The 21,540-nt window shown below is 51.0% G+C and overlaps 1 protein-coding gene across 1 annotated transcript in view; it reads right to left on the bottom strand.

Moving 5' to 3' along the window:
- Ago2 (argonaute RISC catalytic component 2) overlaps positions 1–20,932 on the bottom strand; it is an 83,558-nt gene extending 62,626 nt beyond the window's left edge. The window contains exon 1 of the mRNA XM_050145011.1: positions 20,736–20,932. Coding sequence (XP_050000968.1) covers positions 20,736–20,757 — 22 coding nt within the window. The 5' untranslated portion in view covers positions 20,758–20,932. The remainder of the gene's footprint in view (positions 1–20,735) is intronic.
- Positions 20,933–21,540: the final 608 nt, after the last annotated feature.

Genomic DNA, 21,540 nt, shown 5'->3' with positions numbered 1-21,540 from the left:
GCCCAGCCAAAGCCCAAGTGGTATCTACACTGGCTATCTCCAAGTCCTACCACCCCTTCTCCAAACAAGCAAGGTCTCATGATGACTCTGATCTGTGTCACCAAGCCACCAAGACTCCATGATAAAGCTCCCACGCACCATGTGCCCTTTCATAGGACCATTGCTCAGGCCAAACTGTGGGCATCATCACTGGCTCTTCCATCTTAAACCACCCCCCCACACACACACTTTACCAAAGTGAGTAAAGAATGTGTTGAATGCATTCAAGTCCCTCTTAGTGGTTTGAAACAAAGTGGGCAGAAGGCTAGCTGTAGAGAGCCACAGGATAGACACAAACCCCTTTCCCCTCCATGTTGAAGGTGCCGCAGCTAAATCTGCGGGCAGCTGTAAGAGCAGAGCATCTGAGCCTTATCTTTCAGGCAGGAGAAATCAGTCCAAGGCTTGAGGACGTAGCTTAGTCAGTAGACTGTTTGCCGAACATGCACAAGGCCTTGGGTTTGAGCCCCAGTACTAAAGAAAAGAAGGGCAAGACTCCACAAGATGGACTACCAGGGCCATCACAGTTGAGTCTGTGTTGCCATGGCTTCACCCCCCCTGACCCACACATCCCATTGATTACTGTTACTTCTTGGACACAGGAGAGTGATGTGGGGTTCCCCTCTGTATGCTGTGAATATCGTTGGTTAATAAAGAAACTGTTTTGAACCCATGATAGAACAGAACGTAGGTGGGGGGGGACTAAACTGAATGCTGGGAGGAGAGGCAGTCAGGGAAAAGCCATGGAGCTGCTGCCAGAGACAGACTGCTGAAACTTTACTGGTAGGTAGGCCAGGACCTTGTGGTGATACACAGATTAATAGAAATGGGCCAAACAAATTTGTAAGAGTTAGCCAATAAGAAGCTAGAGCTAGGGGGCTGGAGATGGCTCAGAGGTTAAGAGCATTGCCTGCTCTTCCAAGGGTCCTGAGTTCAATTCCCAGCAACCACATGGTGGTTCACAACCATCTGTAATGAGGTCTGGTGCCCTCTTCTGGCCTGCAGGCATACAGACAGAATATTGTATACATAATAAATAAATAAATAAATAAATAAATAAATAAATAAATATTAAAAAAAGAATTAACTGAAAATACTNCTGTAATGAGGTCTGGTGCCCTCTTCTGGCCTGCAGGCATACATGCAGACAGAGTATTATATACATAATAAATAAATAAATAAATAAATATTAAAAAATAGATTCTTTTAAAAAAAAAGCTAGAGCTAATGGGCCAAGCAGTGATTTAATTAATACAGTTTCTGTGTGATTATTTCAGGAGTCTGAACAGTTGGGAACCAACCAGCAGCCTCCTCCAACAGGAGAGTCTTTGAGAATCTTTGCTTAGAGGAAAACTGATATGAAAATTGTCTAGAGGATGTGCTGTCTCTGCTTCTGCTTGTGACAAAAGGCTTCTGTCACACACCAGAGCCCCAGCAGGACCACCCAGGATCCTGCGAGCAGGCTGCTGCCACCATGCAGGGAGGAATGCCCCTCAGTGAAATGCTTACATGCCCCGTGTCTTGTCTTAGGAACTCTTCAACTGAAAAACAGTTCTCACATTTGTCCTAAATTGTAACAGACAGAAACGCCACCTTCACACTCGTAAGATGGTGTACACCCAGAATAGTGAGACAGGCATCCATGAGCTTCCTTCCAGACAACACCCAGAATGTTCTTTCTACAAAAAATAGGTAAATAAAAACTGGAAATCCAAGTCATACCAGCCTTAGCTTTGTCCCGAGGAGTGAAACTTCCCTTGCAGGGCCCCCACCAGGACCTGTAGCTCCACAGGTGCCAGAGTTCAAACTTCATCTTAGTTCCCCACTCGGACCCAATACAGCTCCCAAAAGGCTTCTAAAAAGCAAATTCAACAAGGGACAGAACCCAGAAAACGCCCCCAATTTGCCCCACCAGCTATTTGAAATGTCACTCCTAAATACTGGCATCCCATAGAGGGGAAATTTTTGCCCTAGTCAGAATAATTAATTAGGGAGTAAAATGCTGAAATCAAGCAGATACAATCCACAGGACTGTTTGGCTCCTTTAATCGATTCCTTTCTGAGGATAGACAGGCTTGCAATTTAAAATAAATTAAAACTGTTCCCTCATTCTTCAGAACATTGAAGAACAGCAGTCCTAGATGCAGGTAGCTTCAATTCTGGGCTGCCCCGGAAACAGGGCCTGACTGCTGTCTTTGAAACGATCCTGTTATGGAGTTTTCCCCAATAGGCTCCAGCAGAGACACACCTTTTAAACCCGGACTTATTTTTATTAATTTCATTCATACATGCGTACTGTGTTTACATCATTTCTATCCCACCCTCTCCTCACTCCTAAAGTTCACCACATCTTCAGTTATCACAGACACCCTGCTGAGCCCACTTAGTGGGGTTTGGACACCTGTGGGGAGGGGGACGGGGGCTGCCCAGGCCTTCGTCTCACAGTGGGCCTGTGAGAGCTCCCCACCCACACTGCTACCGACAGTTTCTGTCTTCTCATACCAGTCTGTGAAGAGGCTGTTAGGTTCTTCAGCCTGGGCCAGCGAGGTAACTGATGCTCAGGTGGCTGCTTTTAGTTAGCAGAAGGCAGAACCAAAGTCACCAAGGAGCCCGTTGGCTACAAACCTACCTCTCAGTCAAGAGTCTGGTGCCTTCCAAACCAGAAAAGGGCTGTTTGGAAGCAGAGCTGATAGATTCGTAGGCAGAGTGGCCAGGGCAACCTCCTCCCACTACTCACAGAAATTTACCACTCAGACCGACGGAGAGCATGCAATTGTAACTAACACTCAGAGTATTTCGTGTCCATCGTTTACCTCCTTAATTCTGGGCACTTTCATCACCCCAAAAGATTCCATGGACCCACTGGGTAGTCTCCTGTATCCCTTCTTATTCCCATCCCTCTACCTCTACTGCCACGGCTCTGTCTGCCCTGGCCACTTTCAGGAAAGGGAACCACATAGGTGTGCCCTTTCCAACCTGGCCTCTTCATTCTGCACTGGAGCTTCCATCTTAGGGGTCATCACCCATGGACATCATCCCTTCTAAACTCGGGCTCTGTCAGGTGACTGACCTTGGCCAATGGGAGGAGCACAATAGCTGTCATTCCACACCCCTTAATGACTTGTGACAGAAAGTTCTTGCCTGCTAAGGCCACTGTCCTAGGACCCCATCTTCTCCAAGTAAGGTGAATACTGACCCCACTGTTGGGACTTCAGTGGGTAAGGCAGGCACGGTGAGGAATGAGGTACACTGGGAAAATGGCACGCTCTTAGGTGAATGTGGTACCTGCGAGGGCCAGCTCTCTCTCCTGGCTGGATCTAACTCTAAGAACTTGAGATCAGCATTGGAGACAACTCAGCAGTCGGGACCATTTGCTGCTTTCCAGAGCCCTGAGCTCGGTTCCCAGCACCTATGGCTCCCACCTGCCTGTAACTCCAGCCTGGGGGATCAGACACCCTCTCCTGACCGCCACGGACACCAACACACAATTTTTTAAAATTAAAAAAATTTTTTTTTATAAAAAAGAGAGAATTTTTAAATTACATTGGCAAAATGCCTAGGAACAACACAGGAGGGGCTGACGTTTTATTGTGTGTAGCAATACTGATTTAAACAAGCCCAAGGATACAGGACACCAGTCCACAGTGTGCAGTTGCTAACCTGCCGCACGCAGATCATGGCACGGTGGTTCCACTTTCAGAAAGATTCTGCCTCTTGGGGCACACACACAGATAAAGATTTATAACCATGTGACCTGGGTAACCACTTCAACCACCACAGGAATTACCAACCATTTCTGGTTAGATCAGAAGAGGCCCACGCCATGAGATGGAACCGACACGTGGCATTATTATTATAAAGAGGCCAAGAACCTGGTTAGACAGGTCAAAGGTCCTCACCAGAGAAGCTCAACTTGAGGTAGATTGACAATTTACACAGAGAACCACAAACGGTCCGTATGAGAAGACTGAGTCCTAAACCATTCCTACCATGCTCCTCCCCGAAAGGTTTAGGAGTCTGTGGAAGAGAGGGTGGAAAGACCCTGAGAGCCAGAGGTGCTGTGTAACATCAAAGCAGCCAGACACAGCAGGGCAAATGCACACAGGGACTCACGGCAACTCTGACGACAAGCACAAGACCTGCAGACTCCTGCCAGACGGGGGTGGGGGCACTAAGTCCCACCCTCAACCGAGCTACTGACATTTGATGGTGGCTGGGAGAGGGAAAAGTCGGCCTTCTTTAATGGTGTGACCGCAGATAGGCTCAACACACTCCATGGCAGCTAGGCAACCCATGGACTTGAGAGAGAGAAGAAAAAAAAAACTAAAACACAAAAACAAAAAACAAAACTCAAAACTAGATGGGAAGGAATGAAAGAGTGAAGACCGTGGTGGTTGAGGAATGAGGTGGGAGGAATATGCTCAAAACACACTGTATGAAGTTCTCAAAACATCAATAAAAATAGTGCAATAAACTGTCCTGCACAAAGCATTCTCTTGTCCACATTCAGTGAGAAGATGGGCAATGTGCAGGTCCCCCAAATGACAGCTGCCCCAAGGAAAACATCAAGCCTTAGCACTAAGGCCACCACAGTCCTTTTCTGTAGGAAGCAAAGTCCCACCCCAGCTGAGGGCCTTCTGGCATTTGACTGCAGCTTCTCGCTATGCCCCATCCTTACTGATGGTCCCACCTTGGCTTCTCCAAGTCTTTAGGCCTTGTTTCCATACTCATTCTTCCTCCCTTTCTTATCTTTTTTTTTTTTTTTTTAAAGATTTATTTTCAGACTGGGTAGTGGTAGTGGTGGTGGTGGTGCACATCTTTAGTCCCAGCACTAAGGAAGTAGAGACAGGCGGATCTCTGAGACCAGAGGCCAGCCTCTGGTGAGTTCCAGGACAGCCAGGGCTACAGAGAGAAACCTTGTCTCAAAAAAAAAAAAAAAAAAAAAAAAAAAAAAAAAGATTTATCTTTATTCTCATCTATGTGTATATGTCTTTGTGAATCTGTGCCGTGGGTGGGAAGGTCAGGAGAGGCTTTGATCACCTGGAGTTGCCCTTTAATAGTGCCAAGTATAGGCTCCATCCTATGGAGTGGGCCTCTGATCCAGAGAGCGGTTCAGTATTCCCTCATCATTCATGCCCCCATTGTCCAGTGGGCCCATCTTAGGCTCGCTGTTGTAGCTAACAGGGCTCACAGCTGAGATTAAGGAGTCGTACATATATTTCCTTTAAAAATACTCAATTGGCTGGCCACTTCAGAGAAAAGGTAAGCATGAAATTCCAGTTTTAACACAAAAATTATAACAGAGCAGAGTGGTGGTGGTGCACACCTTAATCCCAGCACCAGGGAGGCAGAGGCAGGAGGATCTCTGTGAGTTCGAGGCCAGCCTGGTCTACAAGAGCTAGTTCCAGGGCAGGCAACAGAGTGACACAGAGAAACCCTGTCTCGAAAAACCAATATATATATAACAGAAATTTGAAAATCTGGAAGCTTCTATTAGCACCATGAGCTCTAAGATTCCTAGTGAGAGAGAAGACAGCCGAGTAAAAAAGATGTTGTTTAGATCTCATGGAATCAAATTTGCCAGTGTTGGGAAGGTCCAGGAACTCGGGAAGCTATGCTCCAGACTGGATGATAAAAGACTCACAAATCAAGCTTGGCTGCAGGACTCTGCAGACCTACACCTGCACATCTCTGTGAGTCTACAGAGCGGGTTCCAGCACAGCCAAACTGCAGAGAAACCCAGTCTCAAGGGGAAAAAGGCCTGTCTTTCATAAGAATATAATGTTTATATTACTACGTATTTGGCATGTTGCCTCTTAAATATATCCTTTTATCACAGTTTGGAGGTTTTGTTTTGGAGACAGGGTTTCACTATGGCTTCAAACTTGAGATCTTCCTGCCTCAGCCTCCCATGGGCTGGGGTCGCGAATGTGGGCTTTCCACATGCACTGTGTGAGGTGCTGGGGACCAAACCCAGGGTCCCACACCAGGCACTCTTTAAACTGAGCTGACCATCTGACTATTTTAAGTACTCAGAGATTGTGCCAACAAAGCACTGAATAATACCCAAAAGAAAGGTATGGGGGGGAGGGGACTATGGCTGGTATGTAAAATGAATTTAAAAAAGATAAAAGCCCTCTGCACAACCCAAGCCACTGACTGCTGTTAGGAATTGTTATCTACATTTTTTTCTCAAAGTGCCAAGGCCGCAGGCTGGGTGTGGCCATGCTTAGTAGGAAAGGCCCAGGCAAGAGGCTCTCTGAATAAGACCTAATCTCAAAAAACAACAAAGCAGCCGGGCGATGGTGGCTTACGCCTTTAATCCCAGTACTCGGGAGGCAGAGGCAGGCGGATCTCGAGTTCGAGCAGAGCTAGTTCCAGGACAGGCTCCAAAGCCACAGAGAAACCCTGTCTCGAAAAACCAAAAAAAAAAAAAAAAAAAAAAAAGCAAAGCATGAGCCCCCACAGCCCAACACAGGTGTCCCTGAGGAAGGAGTAACAACAGCGGTAGTTCCAACAGGCGAGTGGCCCACCAAGGGCAGTGACACCAGCCTGTCCCACAGAGCCACCGCCTAGCCCATGGGCACAAGCCTGTTATGATATGTTATGATAACCAGGTCCATCCTTGGAAACCCAATGACTAGCCTGTGTGTGACACACTAGGCTGGGTCTCAGAGAGTGAAAGTGTGACACACTGCACCAGGTCCCCTGGGAGGACACCACCACCTGACACTGACGGACGTGGTGGTTGTCAGCAATTCCCAGTCCCAGGCTTTCAGCCACTGTTCAGTCCTCAGACTGAGCCAGTCATCTTCTGAGGAAGTCAACCAGAACTGGGGGCAGGGAGTTTGGCCAACGTGGCATCTGTACCAGCTCTGGATTTTTAGAACCCCAAATCTAGGGACCCAGGCACATATCCTGCCTTTGGCTTTTGAAGTCTGGCAAATTGCTGTGTCCTCCATGGTTATCTGGTTATTTCAGTTTAAACAGCTATTTACTGAGTGCTTGGCTCACGAGACAGTAAACATTGTTCACTTCAAACGCATCAAATTGCACCAGAGAAAGTCGCTGAACAAACAGGGGCGCCTCTGCCCTCAATGGGCAAACAGCACTCCCCACCAGGCAGCCAAGCTTGAGGGTTGAAGCACAGGTCTATTGTGCACCTCACCAGGCCTAGGGACCTGCAAAGAGGGCAGGGAAACTGAGGACTGCAGTCTTTGGGGGTGGGTGGGCACTGGGTGCGAAGTTCAGTAGTGGAGCACCTGCCCTGCTTATTTGAGACTAGACCTGGGTCCCAACACAGAAACACAAAGCCCTTGGGGGGACACTGGCACCCTCCTGCTCTACCTCCGTGGAGCTCCAAGGCCAATCGCCCAGTCAGCCACCTACCATCTAAAGTGTGTAAGTCAGGAATGTTCCAAAGTGACCCACAGAAGCAGGGCTGGAGCCCCCAAACAAGCCAGTAAACACATATTCATGCATGGCTCCTGGTACCATCCATTGAGCCCCTCTCTTCTGAAGCAAAGGCAGGGGAGGACTGAGCGCCAGAGGCGTTCAGCCTTCACAAGGAAACATGATGGCAGCAACAAGCCGATGGGATCCAGCCAAGGCATGAGTAAGCAGGCTCAGAGGTACTCTCCCCTGAAGGAGACCTCCCTCCTGCACGGATCATGCTCAAACCACAAACCACGCCTGCCCCTGTCCTAGACTGGATGGAGTTAGAGTTCACTATGCTGTGGCTTTGGTTAGCAACTCTACAATGTCCGACCAAACTCATGTGAGAACAAAAGATGCCAGCCCCCATTCAAACAGGCTTAGGAAGACTTGGTTCCTGTCCTTCTAGCTAGCAAACCCTAGTCTTCATTTTGAGCTCTTTTCAGGACATGACCGAAAATACTAGGGACTTTAGAGTACCCTGCCACAAAGGAGCTCAGCGGGTTCTCTTGGGACAACAAGGTGGGGTCCACACATCTTTAGCCCCTATATCCCCCGAGCTCAGTCAGCCATCACCTCACCAGCATCCAGACCACACTGGCACCGCTCCTGTGATCTTTCCCCTCTAAGCTCAGAATCACAGTTAAGAGTGTGCACCGCCCAGCACACCTCCACACAGGACCCTGCAAAGTCATTCACACTCGCTCTATGTAACAGTATCACTGGGATACTTACCAACACAATGGTAAGAACAACTGGTCTGTGACTTGATTTGACAACTACATATCACTAAATGTCACAAAGTATAATGCCATGTGCTAATTATTCTGATGCCAGAAGTAATTTCATATGAACACACAGCAACTCCTTATACTAACTGTAAGAGCAGGAGATTACTCCCACTTTACAGACAAGGAAGAAACCGAGGAAGCCGAGCACTGAGCACAGCAGGAAGTGAGCAAGCCTCGGAAACTAACGACTCCAAGTCTGGGGCACTATCTTCCCATCTTACCTTGGATGCAGTTCCTATCTCCTTTAAAATGTGCAGAAGTTGTGTCTTAATGAGAGGGCTGTGCCCAGGCCCTGTGTCCTCAGGGAGCAGTCTGCCCCTCTCCGTGCACACAGACCTCCCAAGTCACTGACATTCTTCTCTCAGTGGTAACCGTGCCGGATGCCAGGGCGGCAACAGTGAGTCACCACAGCATGACTACTGACATGGGAGACTTCAAAGAAGGGGTCCCAAAAACAGGGTCAGAGAGGAGCAGAACAGGCACTCAGGGTGCTGACTGTCACCAGGATCCACAGAGCTTCTCCCTGCCCTAGGAAGAGCTCCCAGCTGATCCAAGCGCACCCAACACTAGCTTACTTCATTCATCTCCCAAGTTCTCTGAAATGGGGACACATACCCCTTGATTATGAAGAACAGAAAAACAAAAAAATTGAAGGCAATGTGGTTGTGGTGACTGAACACGCTCATGAGACTGTGACAAGTTCAACAAGGAAGCCAGGGGACCAAGTCCCAGCTCTTAAGATAATGCTGCTGGCTGCCAGGCCTCATCAGTGCCACACAGAGACCAGGGGATCATACGCCAAGCTGTGCAATGACTGTGGCAGGTGGCCATCCCTGGCCTCAATAGCCACTGTTGCCAAGTTGCCAACCACAGCTTGGGTACCAACTTGGTAGCAACGGATACTCTAAGGACAATACTGCCCAAGTTAGTGCTCTCAGCCTCTTCACCATTCACATTTCAACACTAACACAGCAGCCATGCCCTTCTCAACTACAGACTACCTGCCAGCCCAATGCAGAGAGCCCATGCACAATGGGTACCATGAGAGACCATGGGGGCCCACAGCACAGGTAAGTATATAAAAGCACAGTGCAGTGACAAGCTATAAACCACAAGAGAGAACATCTAGGACTATGTGTGTCAGCCTTGACAAGACAAGGATGAAAGGCCAGGCAATCAAGTGGACCGCAGGGCCAGGGATGGGGAGAGCTAGACGCAGGGCAGGCTAAGAACAAGAATCTGTGTGCATACAACCTGAGGGCTGGGCACTCCACCCACTGACTACTGCAAAAGCATGGGGGAAGCTGGAGTCAACCCTGAACTCCTGGCTTCTAGCATTAATACAGGAGGAGAGTTTTCTGGCTATGTCCACCAAGGACACCCAGCAGCAGTGAGCTCCCCAGCACCATGCTTATGACTGCTAACCTCATTCCAGTGAAGAAATGGGCTCAGCAGGAGGAGAGCCAACAGTAACAGTCAGGACCACAAGAGCCAAGGCAGATGGGAACCACCACAGCCGCACAGCACGGGGAGCAATTGGAAAGAGCACAAACACTGGAAGAACAGAAAACAAGAGTCACAGGCACCAGAGTCTGCAAAGTGGGGTCCGATTGTCAGAAGACCACACACCCATGAACTTTCTGGCTTCTGTAATTGGTTCTGTGATTGGACAGATGACTCAACAGCTGTCTTCTGGAAGGTTGCAGTCCTTTCAGAGACTCAGGGGCCTGTGCTTAGCCTGAACCAAGCATTGGTTTCTGTCCCCAACAGGAAGGATGCTAGTGAATGCAGGCTGGGACTGGAGGAGCTGGTCTATTCCCGCCGCAGGCATCAGCCGTGGACAGGCTTTAGATCTTCTGTGTATTTGCATTATTTCCTACAACTAAAAGCCCCTTACCCCTTTCTCCCCAAGTTTATAAACATAACCAGTCTCTAGGCTCGGCAGCCTCCCAGCCCTGCTGTACCCAGACCCCCCTGCCCCGGCTCCCCATCCTTTTCTGGATGATGCGGGCCAGGTCCAAAGTAACCTTTGTTCTGCCCTGCCTCCCTCTGGCTCTCAGTCCCCTCCACAGATAAAACTGTACCTGGTTTCTTACCCATTTCACCCACTCTGTGAGGGCTGCTTGTGGTCTTCTGGGCACGTGGGAGTGACCTTTGGTTCCCAGTTGTGTCCCTAGTTTTAAGCTGGCCGGGCAGGAGCCAACCTTGCATTCACTGCTTCAGCAGCACAGGGCTGGGAGCAAACACTCAGACCCCGGGACTGATCAGGGTTCCACCATTCTCTCAGTGTCTGGGCTGCAAGCTCTACAATGTGTTCTGGGGAGATAAGTGGACCTTAGCTCTCTTAGGCACAACGGGAAAAGTATGTAGACTTCACACTTTCCCATCAGTTTGATGGCTAACCAAATACCAAAGAACTTCACTTTCTAAAGCTGGCCTGGTGGTCCACACCTGTAACCTCGGAACTCAAAAGGCAGAGACAAGAGGATCAGGGTTCTTTCTGCCTTGCTACATATCAAGTTCAAGGCCATCTTCAGACATCTCCTGTCTCAACTCCACTCCCCACTTAAAACAACCCACTTCTTTCTAGAACTCTGAAATGCCAGTGAGGCCTGGCAAAGCGCACATGGTGACAGCGGGGACAGGGACAGTGCCGGAACCAGGCCCTCGGGAAGTTAGTCCCCAGTGAATCAGCTCCCATCCATATCGATGAAAACACGACAAAAACCTAGACACAAATGTTCGGAGGAGCCTATTAACCACAGCACAGCAGGAAGAAAGGAAGGAGAACAGAGACAGGAATGCATAGGTGGCAATATATCAGTAAGATAGAATAGTATGCAGGAGCCAGGTGGTGGCGCACGCCTTTAATAGCAGCACTTGGAAGAGGCAGGCGGATCTCTGTGAGTTCGAGACCAACCTGGTCTACAGAGCTAGTTCCAGGACAGGCTCCAAAACCACAGAGAAATCCTGTCTCGAAAAACCAAAAAAAAAAAAAAAATACCAGCACTTGGAGACAGAGGCAGGTGGATCTGTGCTAAATTTGAGGTCAGCCTGGTTTACAGAGTGAGTTCAAAAACAAAACAAAATCTTGACGACAGCTGAGCAAACCCGCAGACACAAAAGGCCATGACTGCATGATTCTGTTCATAAGAATGTCTCAAACAGGCAGCTCAGCAGCACATCAGTCACTGGCTTCTGAGCCTGCTGGGCAGGGGAGGGGGTGAGAACTCGGTATCAGCATTGGTACTGAGACTGCACCAAAGCCTGGAGCCTACAGATGAACGTGTGTGTAAAGATGCACAAAGGACCAGAGGGGGGTGCCAGGTGCCCTGTCACCTTACTCCTGAGGACCAGAGGAGGGTGCCAGGTGCCCTGTCACCTTACTCCTGAGGTGGCGCCTCTCCCTCGCCCTGAACCTGGAAGTCCCATTTTGTTTTTGCCAGGCTGGAAGCCAGCAAGTCCCCTCCATTCTCCTGCCTCCATCCACCTCTGTGCAAGGATCCAGACTTCACTGCTCATGCTCGCGCAGCAAGGGCCTTTAACCACTAGGCCATTTCTCAGCTCTTCGACTGTTCATTTTTTGAATTTTTTAGGTTTATATTATTCTTAATTTGTGTGTGTGTGTGTGTGTGTGTGTGAGAGAGAGAGAGAGAGAGAGAGTGAGTGAGTGTCAGTCAGTCAAGTGCTGTGAATGCAGCAATTAATCCCCTGGAGCTGGATACAGGCAGTGTGGGTGCTGGGAATGGAACCCAGGTTCTCTCAAGAGCTTTTAACCACTGAGTCATCTCTCCTGCCCCTTAAATGGTTAAATTTATGTTATGTAAACCGCTATTTTTTTTTAAAAGGCTGACATTTTGAAAGACCTTCCCCACTCTGAAACGCACTCCCTCTTTCTTCTCCTCTCCCTGGACAAAGCAGACCCACCAAGACTAGATAACGAGAGTAATACACATTGCAGGGTCCTGCTGGGTCAGACTCTGGGTGGGGGGCCAGCAGGAGCCCCAGGTGACATCCCAGAGGTCAGGGCTGGAGTGTCAGGAAATGATGAGGCGCAGCTGCATCTAAGGTTTGCTCACAGGAAGAATGACTTAGCAAGATTCTTACACTTGTCATTCTCCAACATGAACTTGAACATGCATCAATAAAAATGTGCAAAAATAAAACAAAAACCACATTTCAAATGAGTGTTCCTTGGAGTGACACTTGGTACCTCCATGAGATTAGGAGGGCTGTGTCTTGCACTCCCAGGGGACCAGCCTCACCACTCCACCCTCCCTGTGGCAGACAATGATAAGTGGCCTGGCACTCTCTTGAGAAGCCAGGCCCAGAGCTCAGTCTCCTGTGAGCACTGAGGCAACTTCTTGCCACCCCAGGCAACCATGATCCTCCACACAGAGAGGGGTGACCCAACAGAATGAAATTCAAATCCCTCCAGAGGCCAACCTGGTTCTGCTCTTGGTTTGACACCACATGCAAACGTGTGTGAGCGCGCGCGCGCGCACACACACCACACACACACACTATCAGTGAGTCGACCACTCACTTGGGCAGTTAATTTTCCAACAGCTGGCTGCCATGACATCCAATTCTTTTTATGGTGATCAACCCTGGCATTTCATCCTTGGGAACACGTGACCATACACAACAGGTTACAGAAGACCAGACTCCCCTAACAGAGGACTCCCAGATCCCAGTGGGAACCACAGACACTCACTCCCCAGGTCACATTCTCAGCTAGGACACTGGTTACTGTCCTGGTCTCACAGGAGTCTCTCTGTCTAGCTGTTCCCAAGCCTTGTGGCTTTGGATGCTTAAAAATGCACAGCTGCATGGCATTTCTGCAACTCCTTACCGGTAACTTCGGCCCAAGGCTCAAGGATGGAGCAGACAAGCTGCAGGAGTAGCAGCCCAGGACAGCCGCCCTGGTTTACATCTTCTAAGTTTTTTTTACAAAAGAGGGGCAGGTAAGCAGACAGACAAAAAGCAGATAAACTTGGCGGCGGCGGTGGTGGCGCACGCCTTTAATCCCAGCACTCGGGAGGCAGAGGCAGGTGGATCTCTGTGAGTTCGAGACCAGCCTGGTCTACAAGAGCTAGCTCCAGGACAGGCTCCAAAGCCACAGAGAAACCCTGTCTCGAAAAACAAAAAAAAAAAAAAAAAAAAAAAAAAAAAAAAAAAAAAAAAAAAAAGCAGATAAACTTAACTCTTTGGGAACCTTCTGACAATCTTGCATTCACATTCCATTCCTAGAATACGGCCAAAGCAGACACAGTGCTCTCAGATTCATCCAAGTCAGGATTCTGGCCCAGCTCCACTCTGGACACAGGCGTCCTTGGGAATGGTTTGAGCTGTTTGCCACCTTCCCAGAGGCCCTAGCATCTGGAAATCCCATAATATCCCTGTACAGCAATCACCTGGTACAGGTGGGGAAAGAGCGGCAGGTGATTCTGGCTCTCCTTCAGACCCGTCCAATTCTGGGCTACAGGGCTGATGAGCGCCAGCCGTGAGAACACAGACTGCTCAGGCCCAAAGTCTCATCCATTTCACCTGGCTTTTCCAAGCCCACCTTGAGCACTCACTGCCAGCTTCAGATTGCTCCTTCAGCACCCCAAACCTAACAGCCCTAAAACCAGCTGACGTCTGGCCTCTCTGCCATGATTAACCCAATGTTTCATCAACAGTGGTTGTCAGGATGTCTGTCTAGCTGGACCACTCTTCCCCTAACTTCATGACGGACACAGATCAGTTTCCCATAGGCACTTTCTCACTGCCTACTAGAACAATGAGGCAATGGCTCAATTCCATTCACCCCCTGTAGTGGTTTGAAGGAGAAATGTCCCTAATTTGGGATATCTGAATAGTTGCTCCCTAGTTGACTTAGGAGGTGTGGCCTTGGAGTTAGTACATCACTAGAGAAGATTTGGGGGTTAAAGATTGCTATTTCCATTTCACTTTGCTTCATGCTTGCAAATGTCTGAAAAAATGTGAGCTCTCAGCTTTTCGCTCCTGTTGCCAAACCTCCCCACCATTATGGACTCTGAGCTCCTGGACCATAAGCACCAAATAAACTTCCTTCTATAAGTTGCTTTATCACAGCAAAGGAAAAATATCTAATACAACCCACAACCCATCACCACCTTCTTCTCCCAGGTAAAGGAGGCCAAGAGAGATGACAGGGCGGTCCCCATAATTAGCCTGGGACTGTCACTCCCCAACAGAGCTCCAAATTCTGTCCTACAACATGAAAAAGGAGTCCAAGGGCCACTCCACCCAAAGCGTCCTCCACAAGAGAGATCTTCTTAGTCTGGGCCCTGACCAACCGGCCACCTACAATGTTTCTTTTCACTCCCATCCCAAACCAGCTTCCAGCTCCTGCCCAAACTCACACATGAAAAGCTGTTGGATGACTTTTCCAGAATGAGCTTCCCACCTGGCACCACAGCAATTAGGAAGCAGTTTCTGCCCAGGCCTCTTCCTCCCCATCCCTCTCTGACTCCCATTGGTGCTGGCCTGGCCTTCCAAGGTCCCACAATTATCTCCTAGGCCCCAAATTTTCTCTCTTTAAACCACTGGCACTACCCAGCCGCTAAGTCCGGAGTCAAGTCCACACTCCCTTGCTGCCCTCCTTCAAAAAGAGCAGAAATACCCACCAGAGAGCTGCCCTGGCCTCTTGTTCCCCGGTGACCCATTCAAGATGCTTCCAAGGACTCATCTTCAGGTGAGCTCCCTGGGATTCAGGACAAGAGGGGTAAGGAGCCAACAGCCCCTGTGCAGACGGGATGCAGATACTTGTTAATGCCCTTTGCATCTCCAGGTGCGCACAGGTGTGCTTCCTGGATCCCCTGGAGCTGGAGTCAGACAGCTGGGAGCTGCCATGTGGGTGCTGGGAATGGAACCTGGGCCCCCTGAAAGAGCAGCCAGTGCTCTTAACTCCCGAGCTATCTCTCCAGACCCTTTCCATTCAGTCTTAACCACGTCTAAGTAGTGCCTGACTGCGAATCTCAGTGAGTTCAAGGCCAGTCTGGTCTACAAAGGGGGTTCCAGGAAAGCCAGGACTGTTACACAAAGAAACCCTGTCACGAAAAACAAAACAAAACAAAACAAAAAGTAGAAGAAAATCTTAGCTGGGCGGTGGTGGGGCACGCCTGTAATCCCGGCACTCAGGAGGCAGAGACAGGCAGGGTCTCTGTGAGTTTTTCAAGACCAACCTGGTCTACAGAGCAACCCTGTCTTGAAAAACCAAAAAGTGCTTGACTGGAGCTCATATCCGTGTTGGCATACGGAACATAGACCACCACTTGTCACGTAAGCAGGCAGCAGTGCGAGCCCACCTCTGCAGGCTGATCTTGAACCCTGGCTCTGGTGGGCCACCAATCATCCTACCAAAATGTTTGCAAGATGACTGGGGACATATACACATGGCTCCCCTTCAGCCTGTGCCACATGGGAAAGGAAATGAATCTATGTCACAAGGTACAGAGAGGGTGAGCAGCCTGGACAACATCTCACATGCTCCAGACAGCAAAACTGAGACCCACACGGATGTCAAACTCTCCAAACATGCCTAGGAGGACAGTACTGAAGTGGAAACCATGTTCATCTGACCACCGCCCCTGCAGACAGTATGGGAAGACCAAGAATGGAGTTCCCAGATGCTGGTTGAGTCTCCCAAGAGCCAGCCAGAGGCACTGTGTTCTTGGCAGACAGCAGAGGGCCTGGATGCCTCTCACACACTGGGTGGGCCCCCTGCCGGGGGGGGGGGGGGCTGCAGTGGCATATCTTGGTACACCACATCTCAGGGACACCACATTGTCCCTTCAGGCACCCTGAGGACCCCAGATACGCTGGGTGAGGCGAGTGCACACACTCAGGCCTGTGCTCCTGACTTAGGGACGATGGCCCCAGGTCTGCCCGTTGTCCTGGTACCTCACTTGACTGCAGAAAGCTCCTAGCTTAGATGAACCCTGAATAGCTCTACTGAAAACCTGACTGGAGGGCACAATGGTTTGGTCACAAAGAGAAAAAAAAAAGGGGGGGGGGGATTTCAGGTTCTTCAGCTTTAGATGTGAAAGAGGGAAATTAGTTTAGCTTGATACTCTTGTTTTGTTTTGGGAAGGGGGAAGATTGTCCTGAACGCTAGCTCTTGTAGACCAGGCTGGCCTCAAACTCAGATCTGTCTACCTCTGTCTGCCGAGTGCTAGGATTAAAGGCATGTGCCACCACCCGGCTTTTTTTTTTTTTTTTTTTTTTTAAAGAAAGGGTTTCTCTGTAGTTTTGGAACCTGTACTGGAACTCGCTCTGTAGACCAGGCTGGCCCTGAACTCACAAGAGTTCTACCTGTGAGTTCCTGAGCGCTGGGATTAAAGGTGTGCACCACCACCACCTGGCTCCTGATGCTATGAAACCAGGCCAGCTTCTTACCTCTGATTATCTGGGATCACCACCACACCTGGCCACAGACGGGGAAACTTCCGAGGCCCCTGCTCTCCAGGCCTTCTATTTTTTTTTTTTTCTTTTTTTTTTAAAGAAAGGGTTTCTCTGTAGTTTTGGAACCTGTACTGGAACTCGCTCTGTAGACCAGGCTGGCCCTGAACTCACAAGAGTTCTACCTGTGAGTTCCTGAGCGCTGGGATTAAAGGTGTGCACCACCACCACCTGGCTCCTGATGCTATTTCATGCCCACAAGAGCTTCACTTTACCCAGCCAGAGTGAAAAGGCTGGGGCCGGGCCAGCAGAGCCTCACTGCCCATGAGATCCGGATGCTGGTGGGTGAAGCTGCAGGGTACACAGGAGAGCTGGAGCAAGTTATGGGAGAGGGATGCAGAAGACAGTATGTCTCCTCACCTCACACCTGAGCCCAAAACTGGGGAGGAGAAACCTACCTTGGGGCTCTAAGTTATGAAGGCCATCCTGATTTTCTATGTGTTGAATTACCTGTGCTGAAAGTGGACCATGGAGAAACAGGCCCATGCAAAAACATTCTCAGGATGAGGAAGTCAGAATGCACTCAAGCAGGAATTTTCCTGTTCTATAAGCCCCTCATAGAACAGGGAAGCAGGCAAGAGGAGTCTGAAGGCCAGGCAGGTAGTTTTAAGGACTGAACCAGGGGAGACTGCAAGGGAGATGCCTTCTCGGAGATTTTTAAGACCTTCGGTGACAATAAGAAGCTGAAAATGCAGACAAAGCGGGTGGAAGCCTCGTCTTCAAGGCTCTGCTGAAAAACTGATATGATGGCACACATCTGGGGCTCTCCCACAAGGGAGCGTAAACGAGTTCAAAGCCAGCCTGGGCCACATGGTAAAACCCTGTTTCAAAAAAAACAAAATACCACCAAGAAAGATTTAGAAGACAGAAACTCAAATTCCCTTGTTCTTCCATTAACTCCATATTCTTACATCAACTGTAGGGGCTGGAGCGATGGCTCAGCAGTCAAAAACACTTGTTGCTCTTGAAGGACCCAGGCTTAGTTCCCAGCATCCACATGGAGGCTCACAACTGGCAGTGACTCCAATTCTCTGAAGCCCTCTTCTTGCCTCTGGGGCCACCAGGCACGCATGTGGTACAAATTTATACATGCAGACAAACACTAATACATACAAGTAAGTAAAAATAAGTTTTAAAAAGCTACTGTCAGGGGTGGGGGGAAATGCAAACCCACTGTAATTATCGTTCTAAAGCCAAGGAAGGGCCAACACCTGGTGTGACAATGACAGTGGGCCGTGTTTACATGTACCTGAACCAGCTCTGTGTGGTGACATAAGCCTGTGATCCCAGGACTCTGTAAGCAGAGGCAGGAGGAGGAGTTTGAGACCAGTCTGGGCCATACAGGCCACCCTGTTTCTGAAGGACAAGAGGGAAAAAAAACCCCTATATTCCGTGCACACAAATATGCCACGGTGAAATGGCAGGTGTGGAGTCTGCTTCAGGATAGGAATGGGGAAGAGGCAGTTGGTAAGCCATGACCCCTGACAGCAGCAAGGGAAGGATGGATAGGCAGAAATCACATCTTTAGACACCCTGCTTTCATGATTGTAAATTTACTTCACAGTAGAAACTTTTTTAAAATCATGTGTTACATTTCCTACAACAATTCATGTTAAAAAAAAAAAAAGAAACATTTTAGCCATACTGGCAGCCCAGTCTCTAGAACTGTAAAGAATAAACCCAACGGTGTTACAAAATGTTGCTTCTTAAGAATGTGTAAGCCAAGAACTTTTACACGACACATCCCCCCTATTTAAATTCTTCCACAGGCTACTTGGGGGAGATTTCCCACAAATGTAAATTCCAGCCCTTGGCAGCACTCAGCACAGAGGCCGCCAAGCTGCAGTGGTACCCTCAAACACAACTGGGAGTCGGGGAGAATTCGGGGAGCAGGGCCAACTGCTGGCATTAGAGACCACAGTGCGTGCATGCACGGTTGCTCAAAGTCAGTCTTGACTGGCAATTCTCAACCCAGTTTTCACCATCAGAGGTTACTTTGTAGCAAATCCTCCTGGGCTATAAAGCCGGAGACAGAGCTGCTTCCAGACAGTTCCCCTCCCAATAGTTCAGGAAGGAAAAACAAAACAAACCCAAACCTGTCAAATTATGAGCCTTGGCCCTGACACTAACTTCACACCTGTAACAGTATTTGTAACAGGCACTGTAAAAACCCATTGGGAATTCTATTTTTACAGTTAATTTACTAAGTATTTACTTCCCAGCAAGCCGGGGAACAGGAAAACGCTAACTTTCCTAGAATTCAGGTCCAATTGCCTTCCATTCTCCTAAATTTGGGAATATGGTTGAGTCTCATTGATGAGATTGTATTGGGGGTTCTATTAAGCAAAATTAAAAGCCATGGTATGTAGAATAAAATGGAGCTGCGCTCCAGCCTTGCAATTACGGCACAGTGGCCCACCTGGAACTTGGGTTCCTTCCCAGCCTGCCATTAGCCAAGAACTATCCTACAGGCTTCTCTTTTCTCGCCCAAGGCTTTCTGGTTAGAGGGGACTGTCTCTCCCTCAGGCCACCGTGCAGATCCCCACGCAGTAACAGCAGCCATCTTCAAAGCTGCCAGTGACCAAAACGAACCGGTTGATCCAGAGGGCTACGGCATTCTTTTCTAAAAGGCAACAGCCCCTTGCAGAACACATTATGTTCATTTCCACCCAATCTGGGAATCCTCTGGCCTAATCCGCACCAAACAGGTAGTTCCAACGGTGGGTCAAGGTCAAAGCGACTGAGAGCCACTTCCACAGGAGTGTTCAAACAGGTTGCTGGCTCCAGGATGTTTACAGGGCTCTTAACCTCTCTGAGCCTCCACTGCCTGTCTTTAGAATGAAGACCCACAGTGACAGGCTGAAAGGATCCACACGCAAAATAGAGGAAAGCCTGGCCTCGTCCCCAAGGAAGTCACTAGAAACTGACACTCTGGAAAAACGCACCGCCTCAGAGCTAAGGATTTTCTGGGTTTCTCCAAAGCGCTGAGCTGGGGGATTCCCACACTCTGGCAGGAGGCTGCCCTGGCCACTTCGAAGGCGGCCTCCAAACCCCTACCAACTGCCCCCAAGGGCCTGGTCACCTCCAGGCGCAAGGTTAAACGGGTCTTCAAATTGCTGGAAGCCCTATAATGCATTTAGAACTTGGCCAGTGGGCATTCGAGGAGCCTGACATCAGGAGAGGAGGCGCACTAGGCACCGAACAGGCACCACAGGGGACCGGGGGAGATCTGGGAGGTTCCCAGACCCCACAGTGGGGAAGTCTGGGGAGGTCCGGGGGGCCAAACCACTAGGTCAGGTGGGCAGCAGGGAGGGCCCGCGGGCGCCAAGTACAGCCTGGCGGACAAAAGGGGGCCGGCTGAGCCCGAGCAAGCGGCGGGGCAGCCGGGAAATGGAGCCACGTGCCTGGCGGGAGAAGGCGAAAAAGCCTCCCAACACTTGACTGTTTGCTCAGCCCCGCGAGTAAACGGCCCTCCACTCCGCTGGGGAAGCGGGGTGGGGAACCCCGTTGGTGTTTTTAAGTTTTCTGGAACTTTTCCAGAGAAAAGGGCACGCTGGTGGGAAGGGGTGCCACGGCGGCCACCCGCTCAGCTAGGAAATCGCAGGGGGATTAACACTTGAATGGGGAGGGCGGCTGCCCGGCGTGGAACTGCGCCCGAGCGGCCGAACGCGGCTCTGGGGCCCCGGGGTTCGGTTCCCGACCCGTCCAGCTCCCAGCCCCTGGGCCGAAGCACTGGGCCCCGCAGCTCTACGCTCGGGGCCGGCGGGAGGAGCGCTGCGGGAGGACGGCCACCCGCTGCAGGCCGAGCCTGGGCCCCCACACTCGTCCCGGCCCCGCCGCTCGGGTGAGCTGGGCCTCCCCGCCCCGAGGCCCTGCCCGGCCACCCCGAGGCCACCCCGCGGCCCCACACGCCCCGTCGCCCCCGCCCGCCCCGCCCGCCCCCCGCCAACGGCCGCGGCACGAGCGCCGGGCGCCGCGCGGACTCACCGGGGCCGGCTCCCGAGTACATGGTGGCGCCGCCGAGGGCCGCGGCCGAGGGCCGGCCGCGCGCTCCACGGGCCCCGACGCCGCGAGCCGCGAGGAGCCGCCGGCCGCTCGATCCGCCCCGGCGCGGCCGCCTTGCCGAACAGGTTTACCCGACGCGGCCGGGGCGGCGGGCGGAGGTGGCGGGAGCGGAGGGGGAGGGGAGCAGGAGGAGGGAGGGGAGGAGGAGGGGCGAGAGGGACGACGAGGGAGGGGACGGCGGGGAGGAGGGAGAGGGCGGGAAGGAGGGAGGGGACGGCCGGGAGAAGGGGGGGGGGGGGGGAGAAAGTGGCCGGGGAAGGAGGAGGCAGGGGAGGAGGCTGGAGGCGGCGCGCGCACGCCGGGCAGCTGAAATGGGCTGGGGGTTTTGAGAACGGTGGCGCCCCCCACCCCCGGCGTGGTTGCCCGGAGTGTGGGACCCTAGAGGCGACCCAGGGCACACGGGCCGAGACCTTCCCTGCGGCCGAACGCGGCGAGTTCTGGCTTCCGGGCACGGCCAGCCCAGCACTGAGACCCGAGTCGGGGTCCTCCCGCGCCGAGAGGCAGAGCCCGGGCCGCGTCCCGCCGCGCCCCCGCCCCTGTACCTCGGCCTGGCTCTTTAAGTTATTAACGAAAGGGCGACGGGAAGCTGGCTCCCCACCCAGAGCTTGAACTTGGACGCGGCCAGGCCCGTGCGCGCAACCACACCGCCACCTCCCGGCGCGGCTCGACAACCTAGATAATCTTAATAAAGCACCAAGGAAGCCCAGCGAGTTCAAGATTAATTTTG

This window comes from Alexandromys fortis, unplaced genomic scaffold, assembly GCF_014885135.2.
Source record: "Alexandromys fortis isolate MF-2015 unplaced genomic scaffold, M_Fortis_MF-2015_v1.1 scaffold_2_1_26212458, whole genome shotgun sequence".
In the NCBI taxonomy this organism is placed as follows: Eukaryota; Metazoa; Chordata; class Mammalia; order Rodentia; family Cricetidae; genus Alexandromys; species Alexandromys fortis.
The sequence above is the reverse complement of the archived record's forward strand: the minus strand, read 5'-3'. Positions and strand labels throughout refer to the sequence as shown.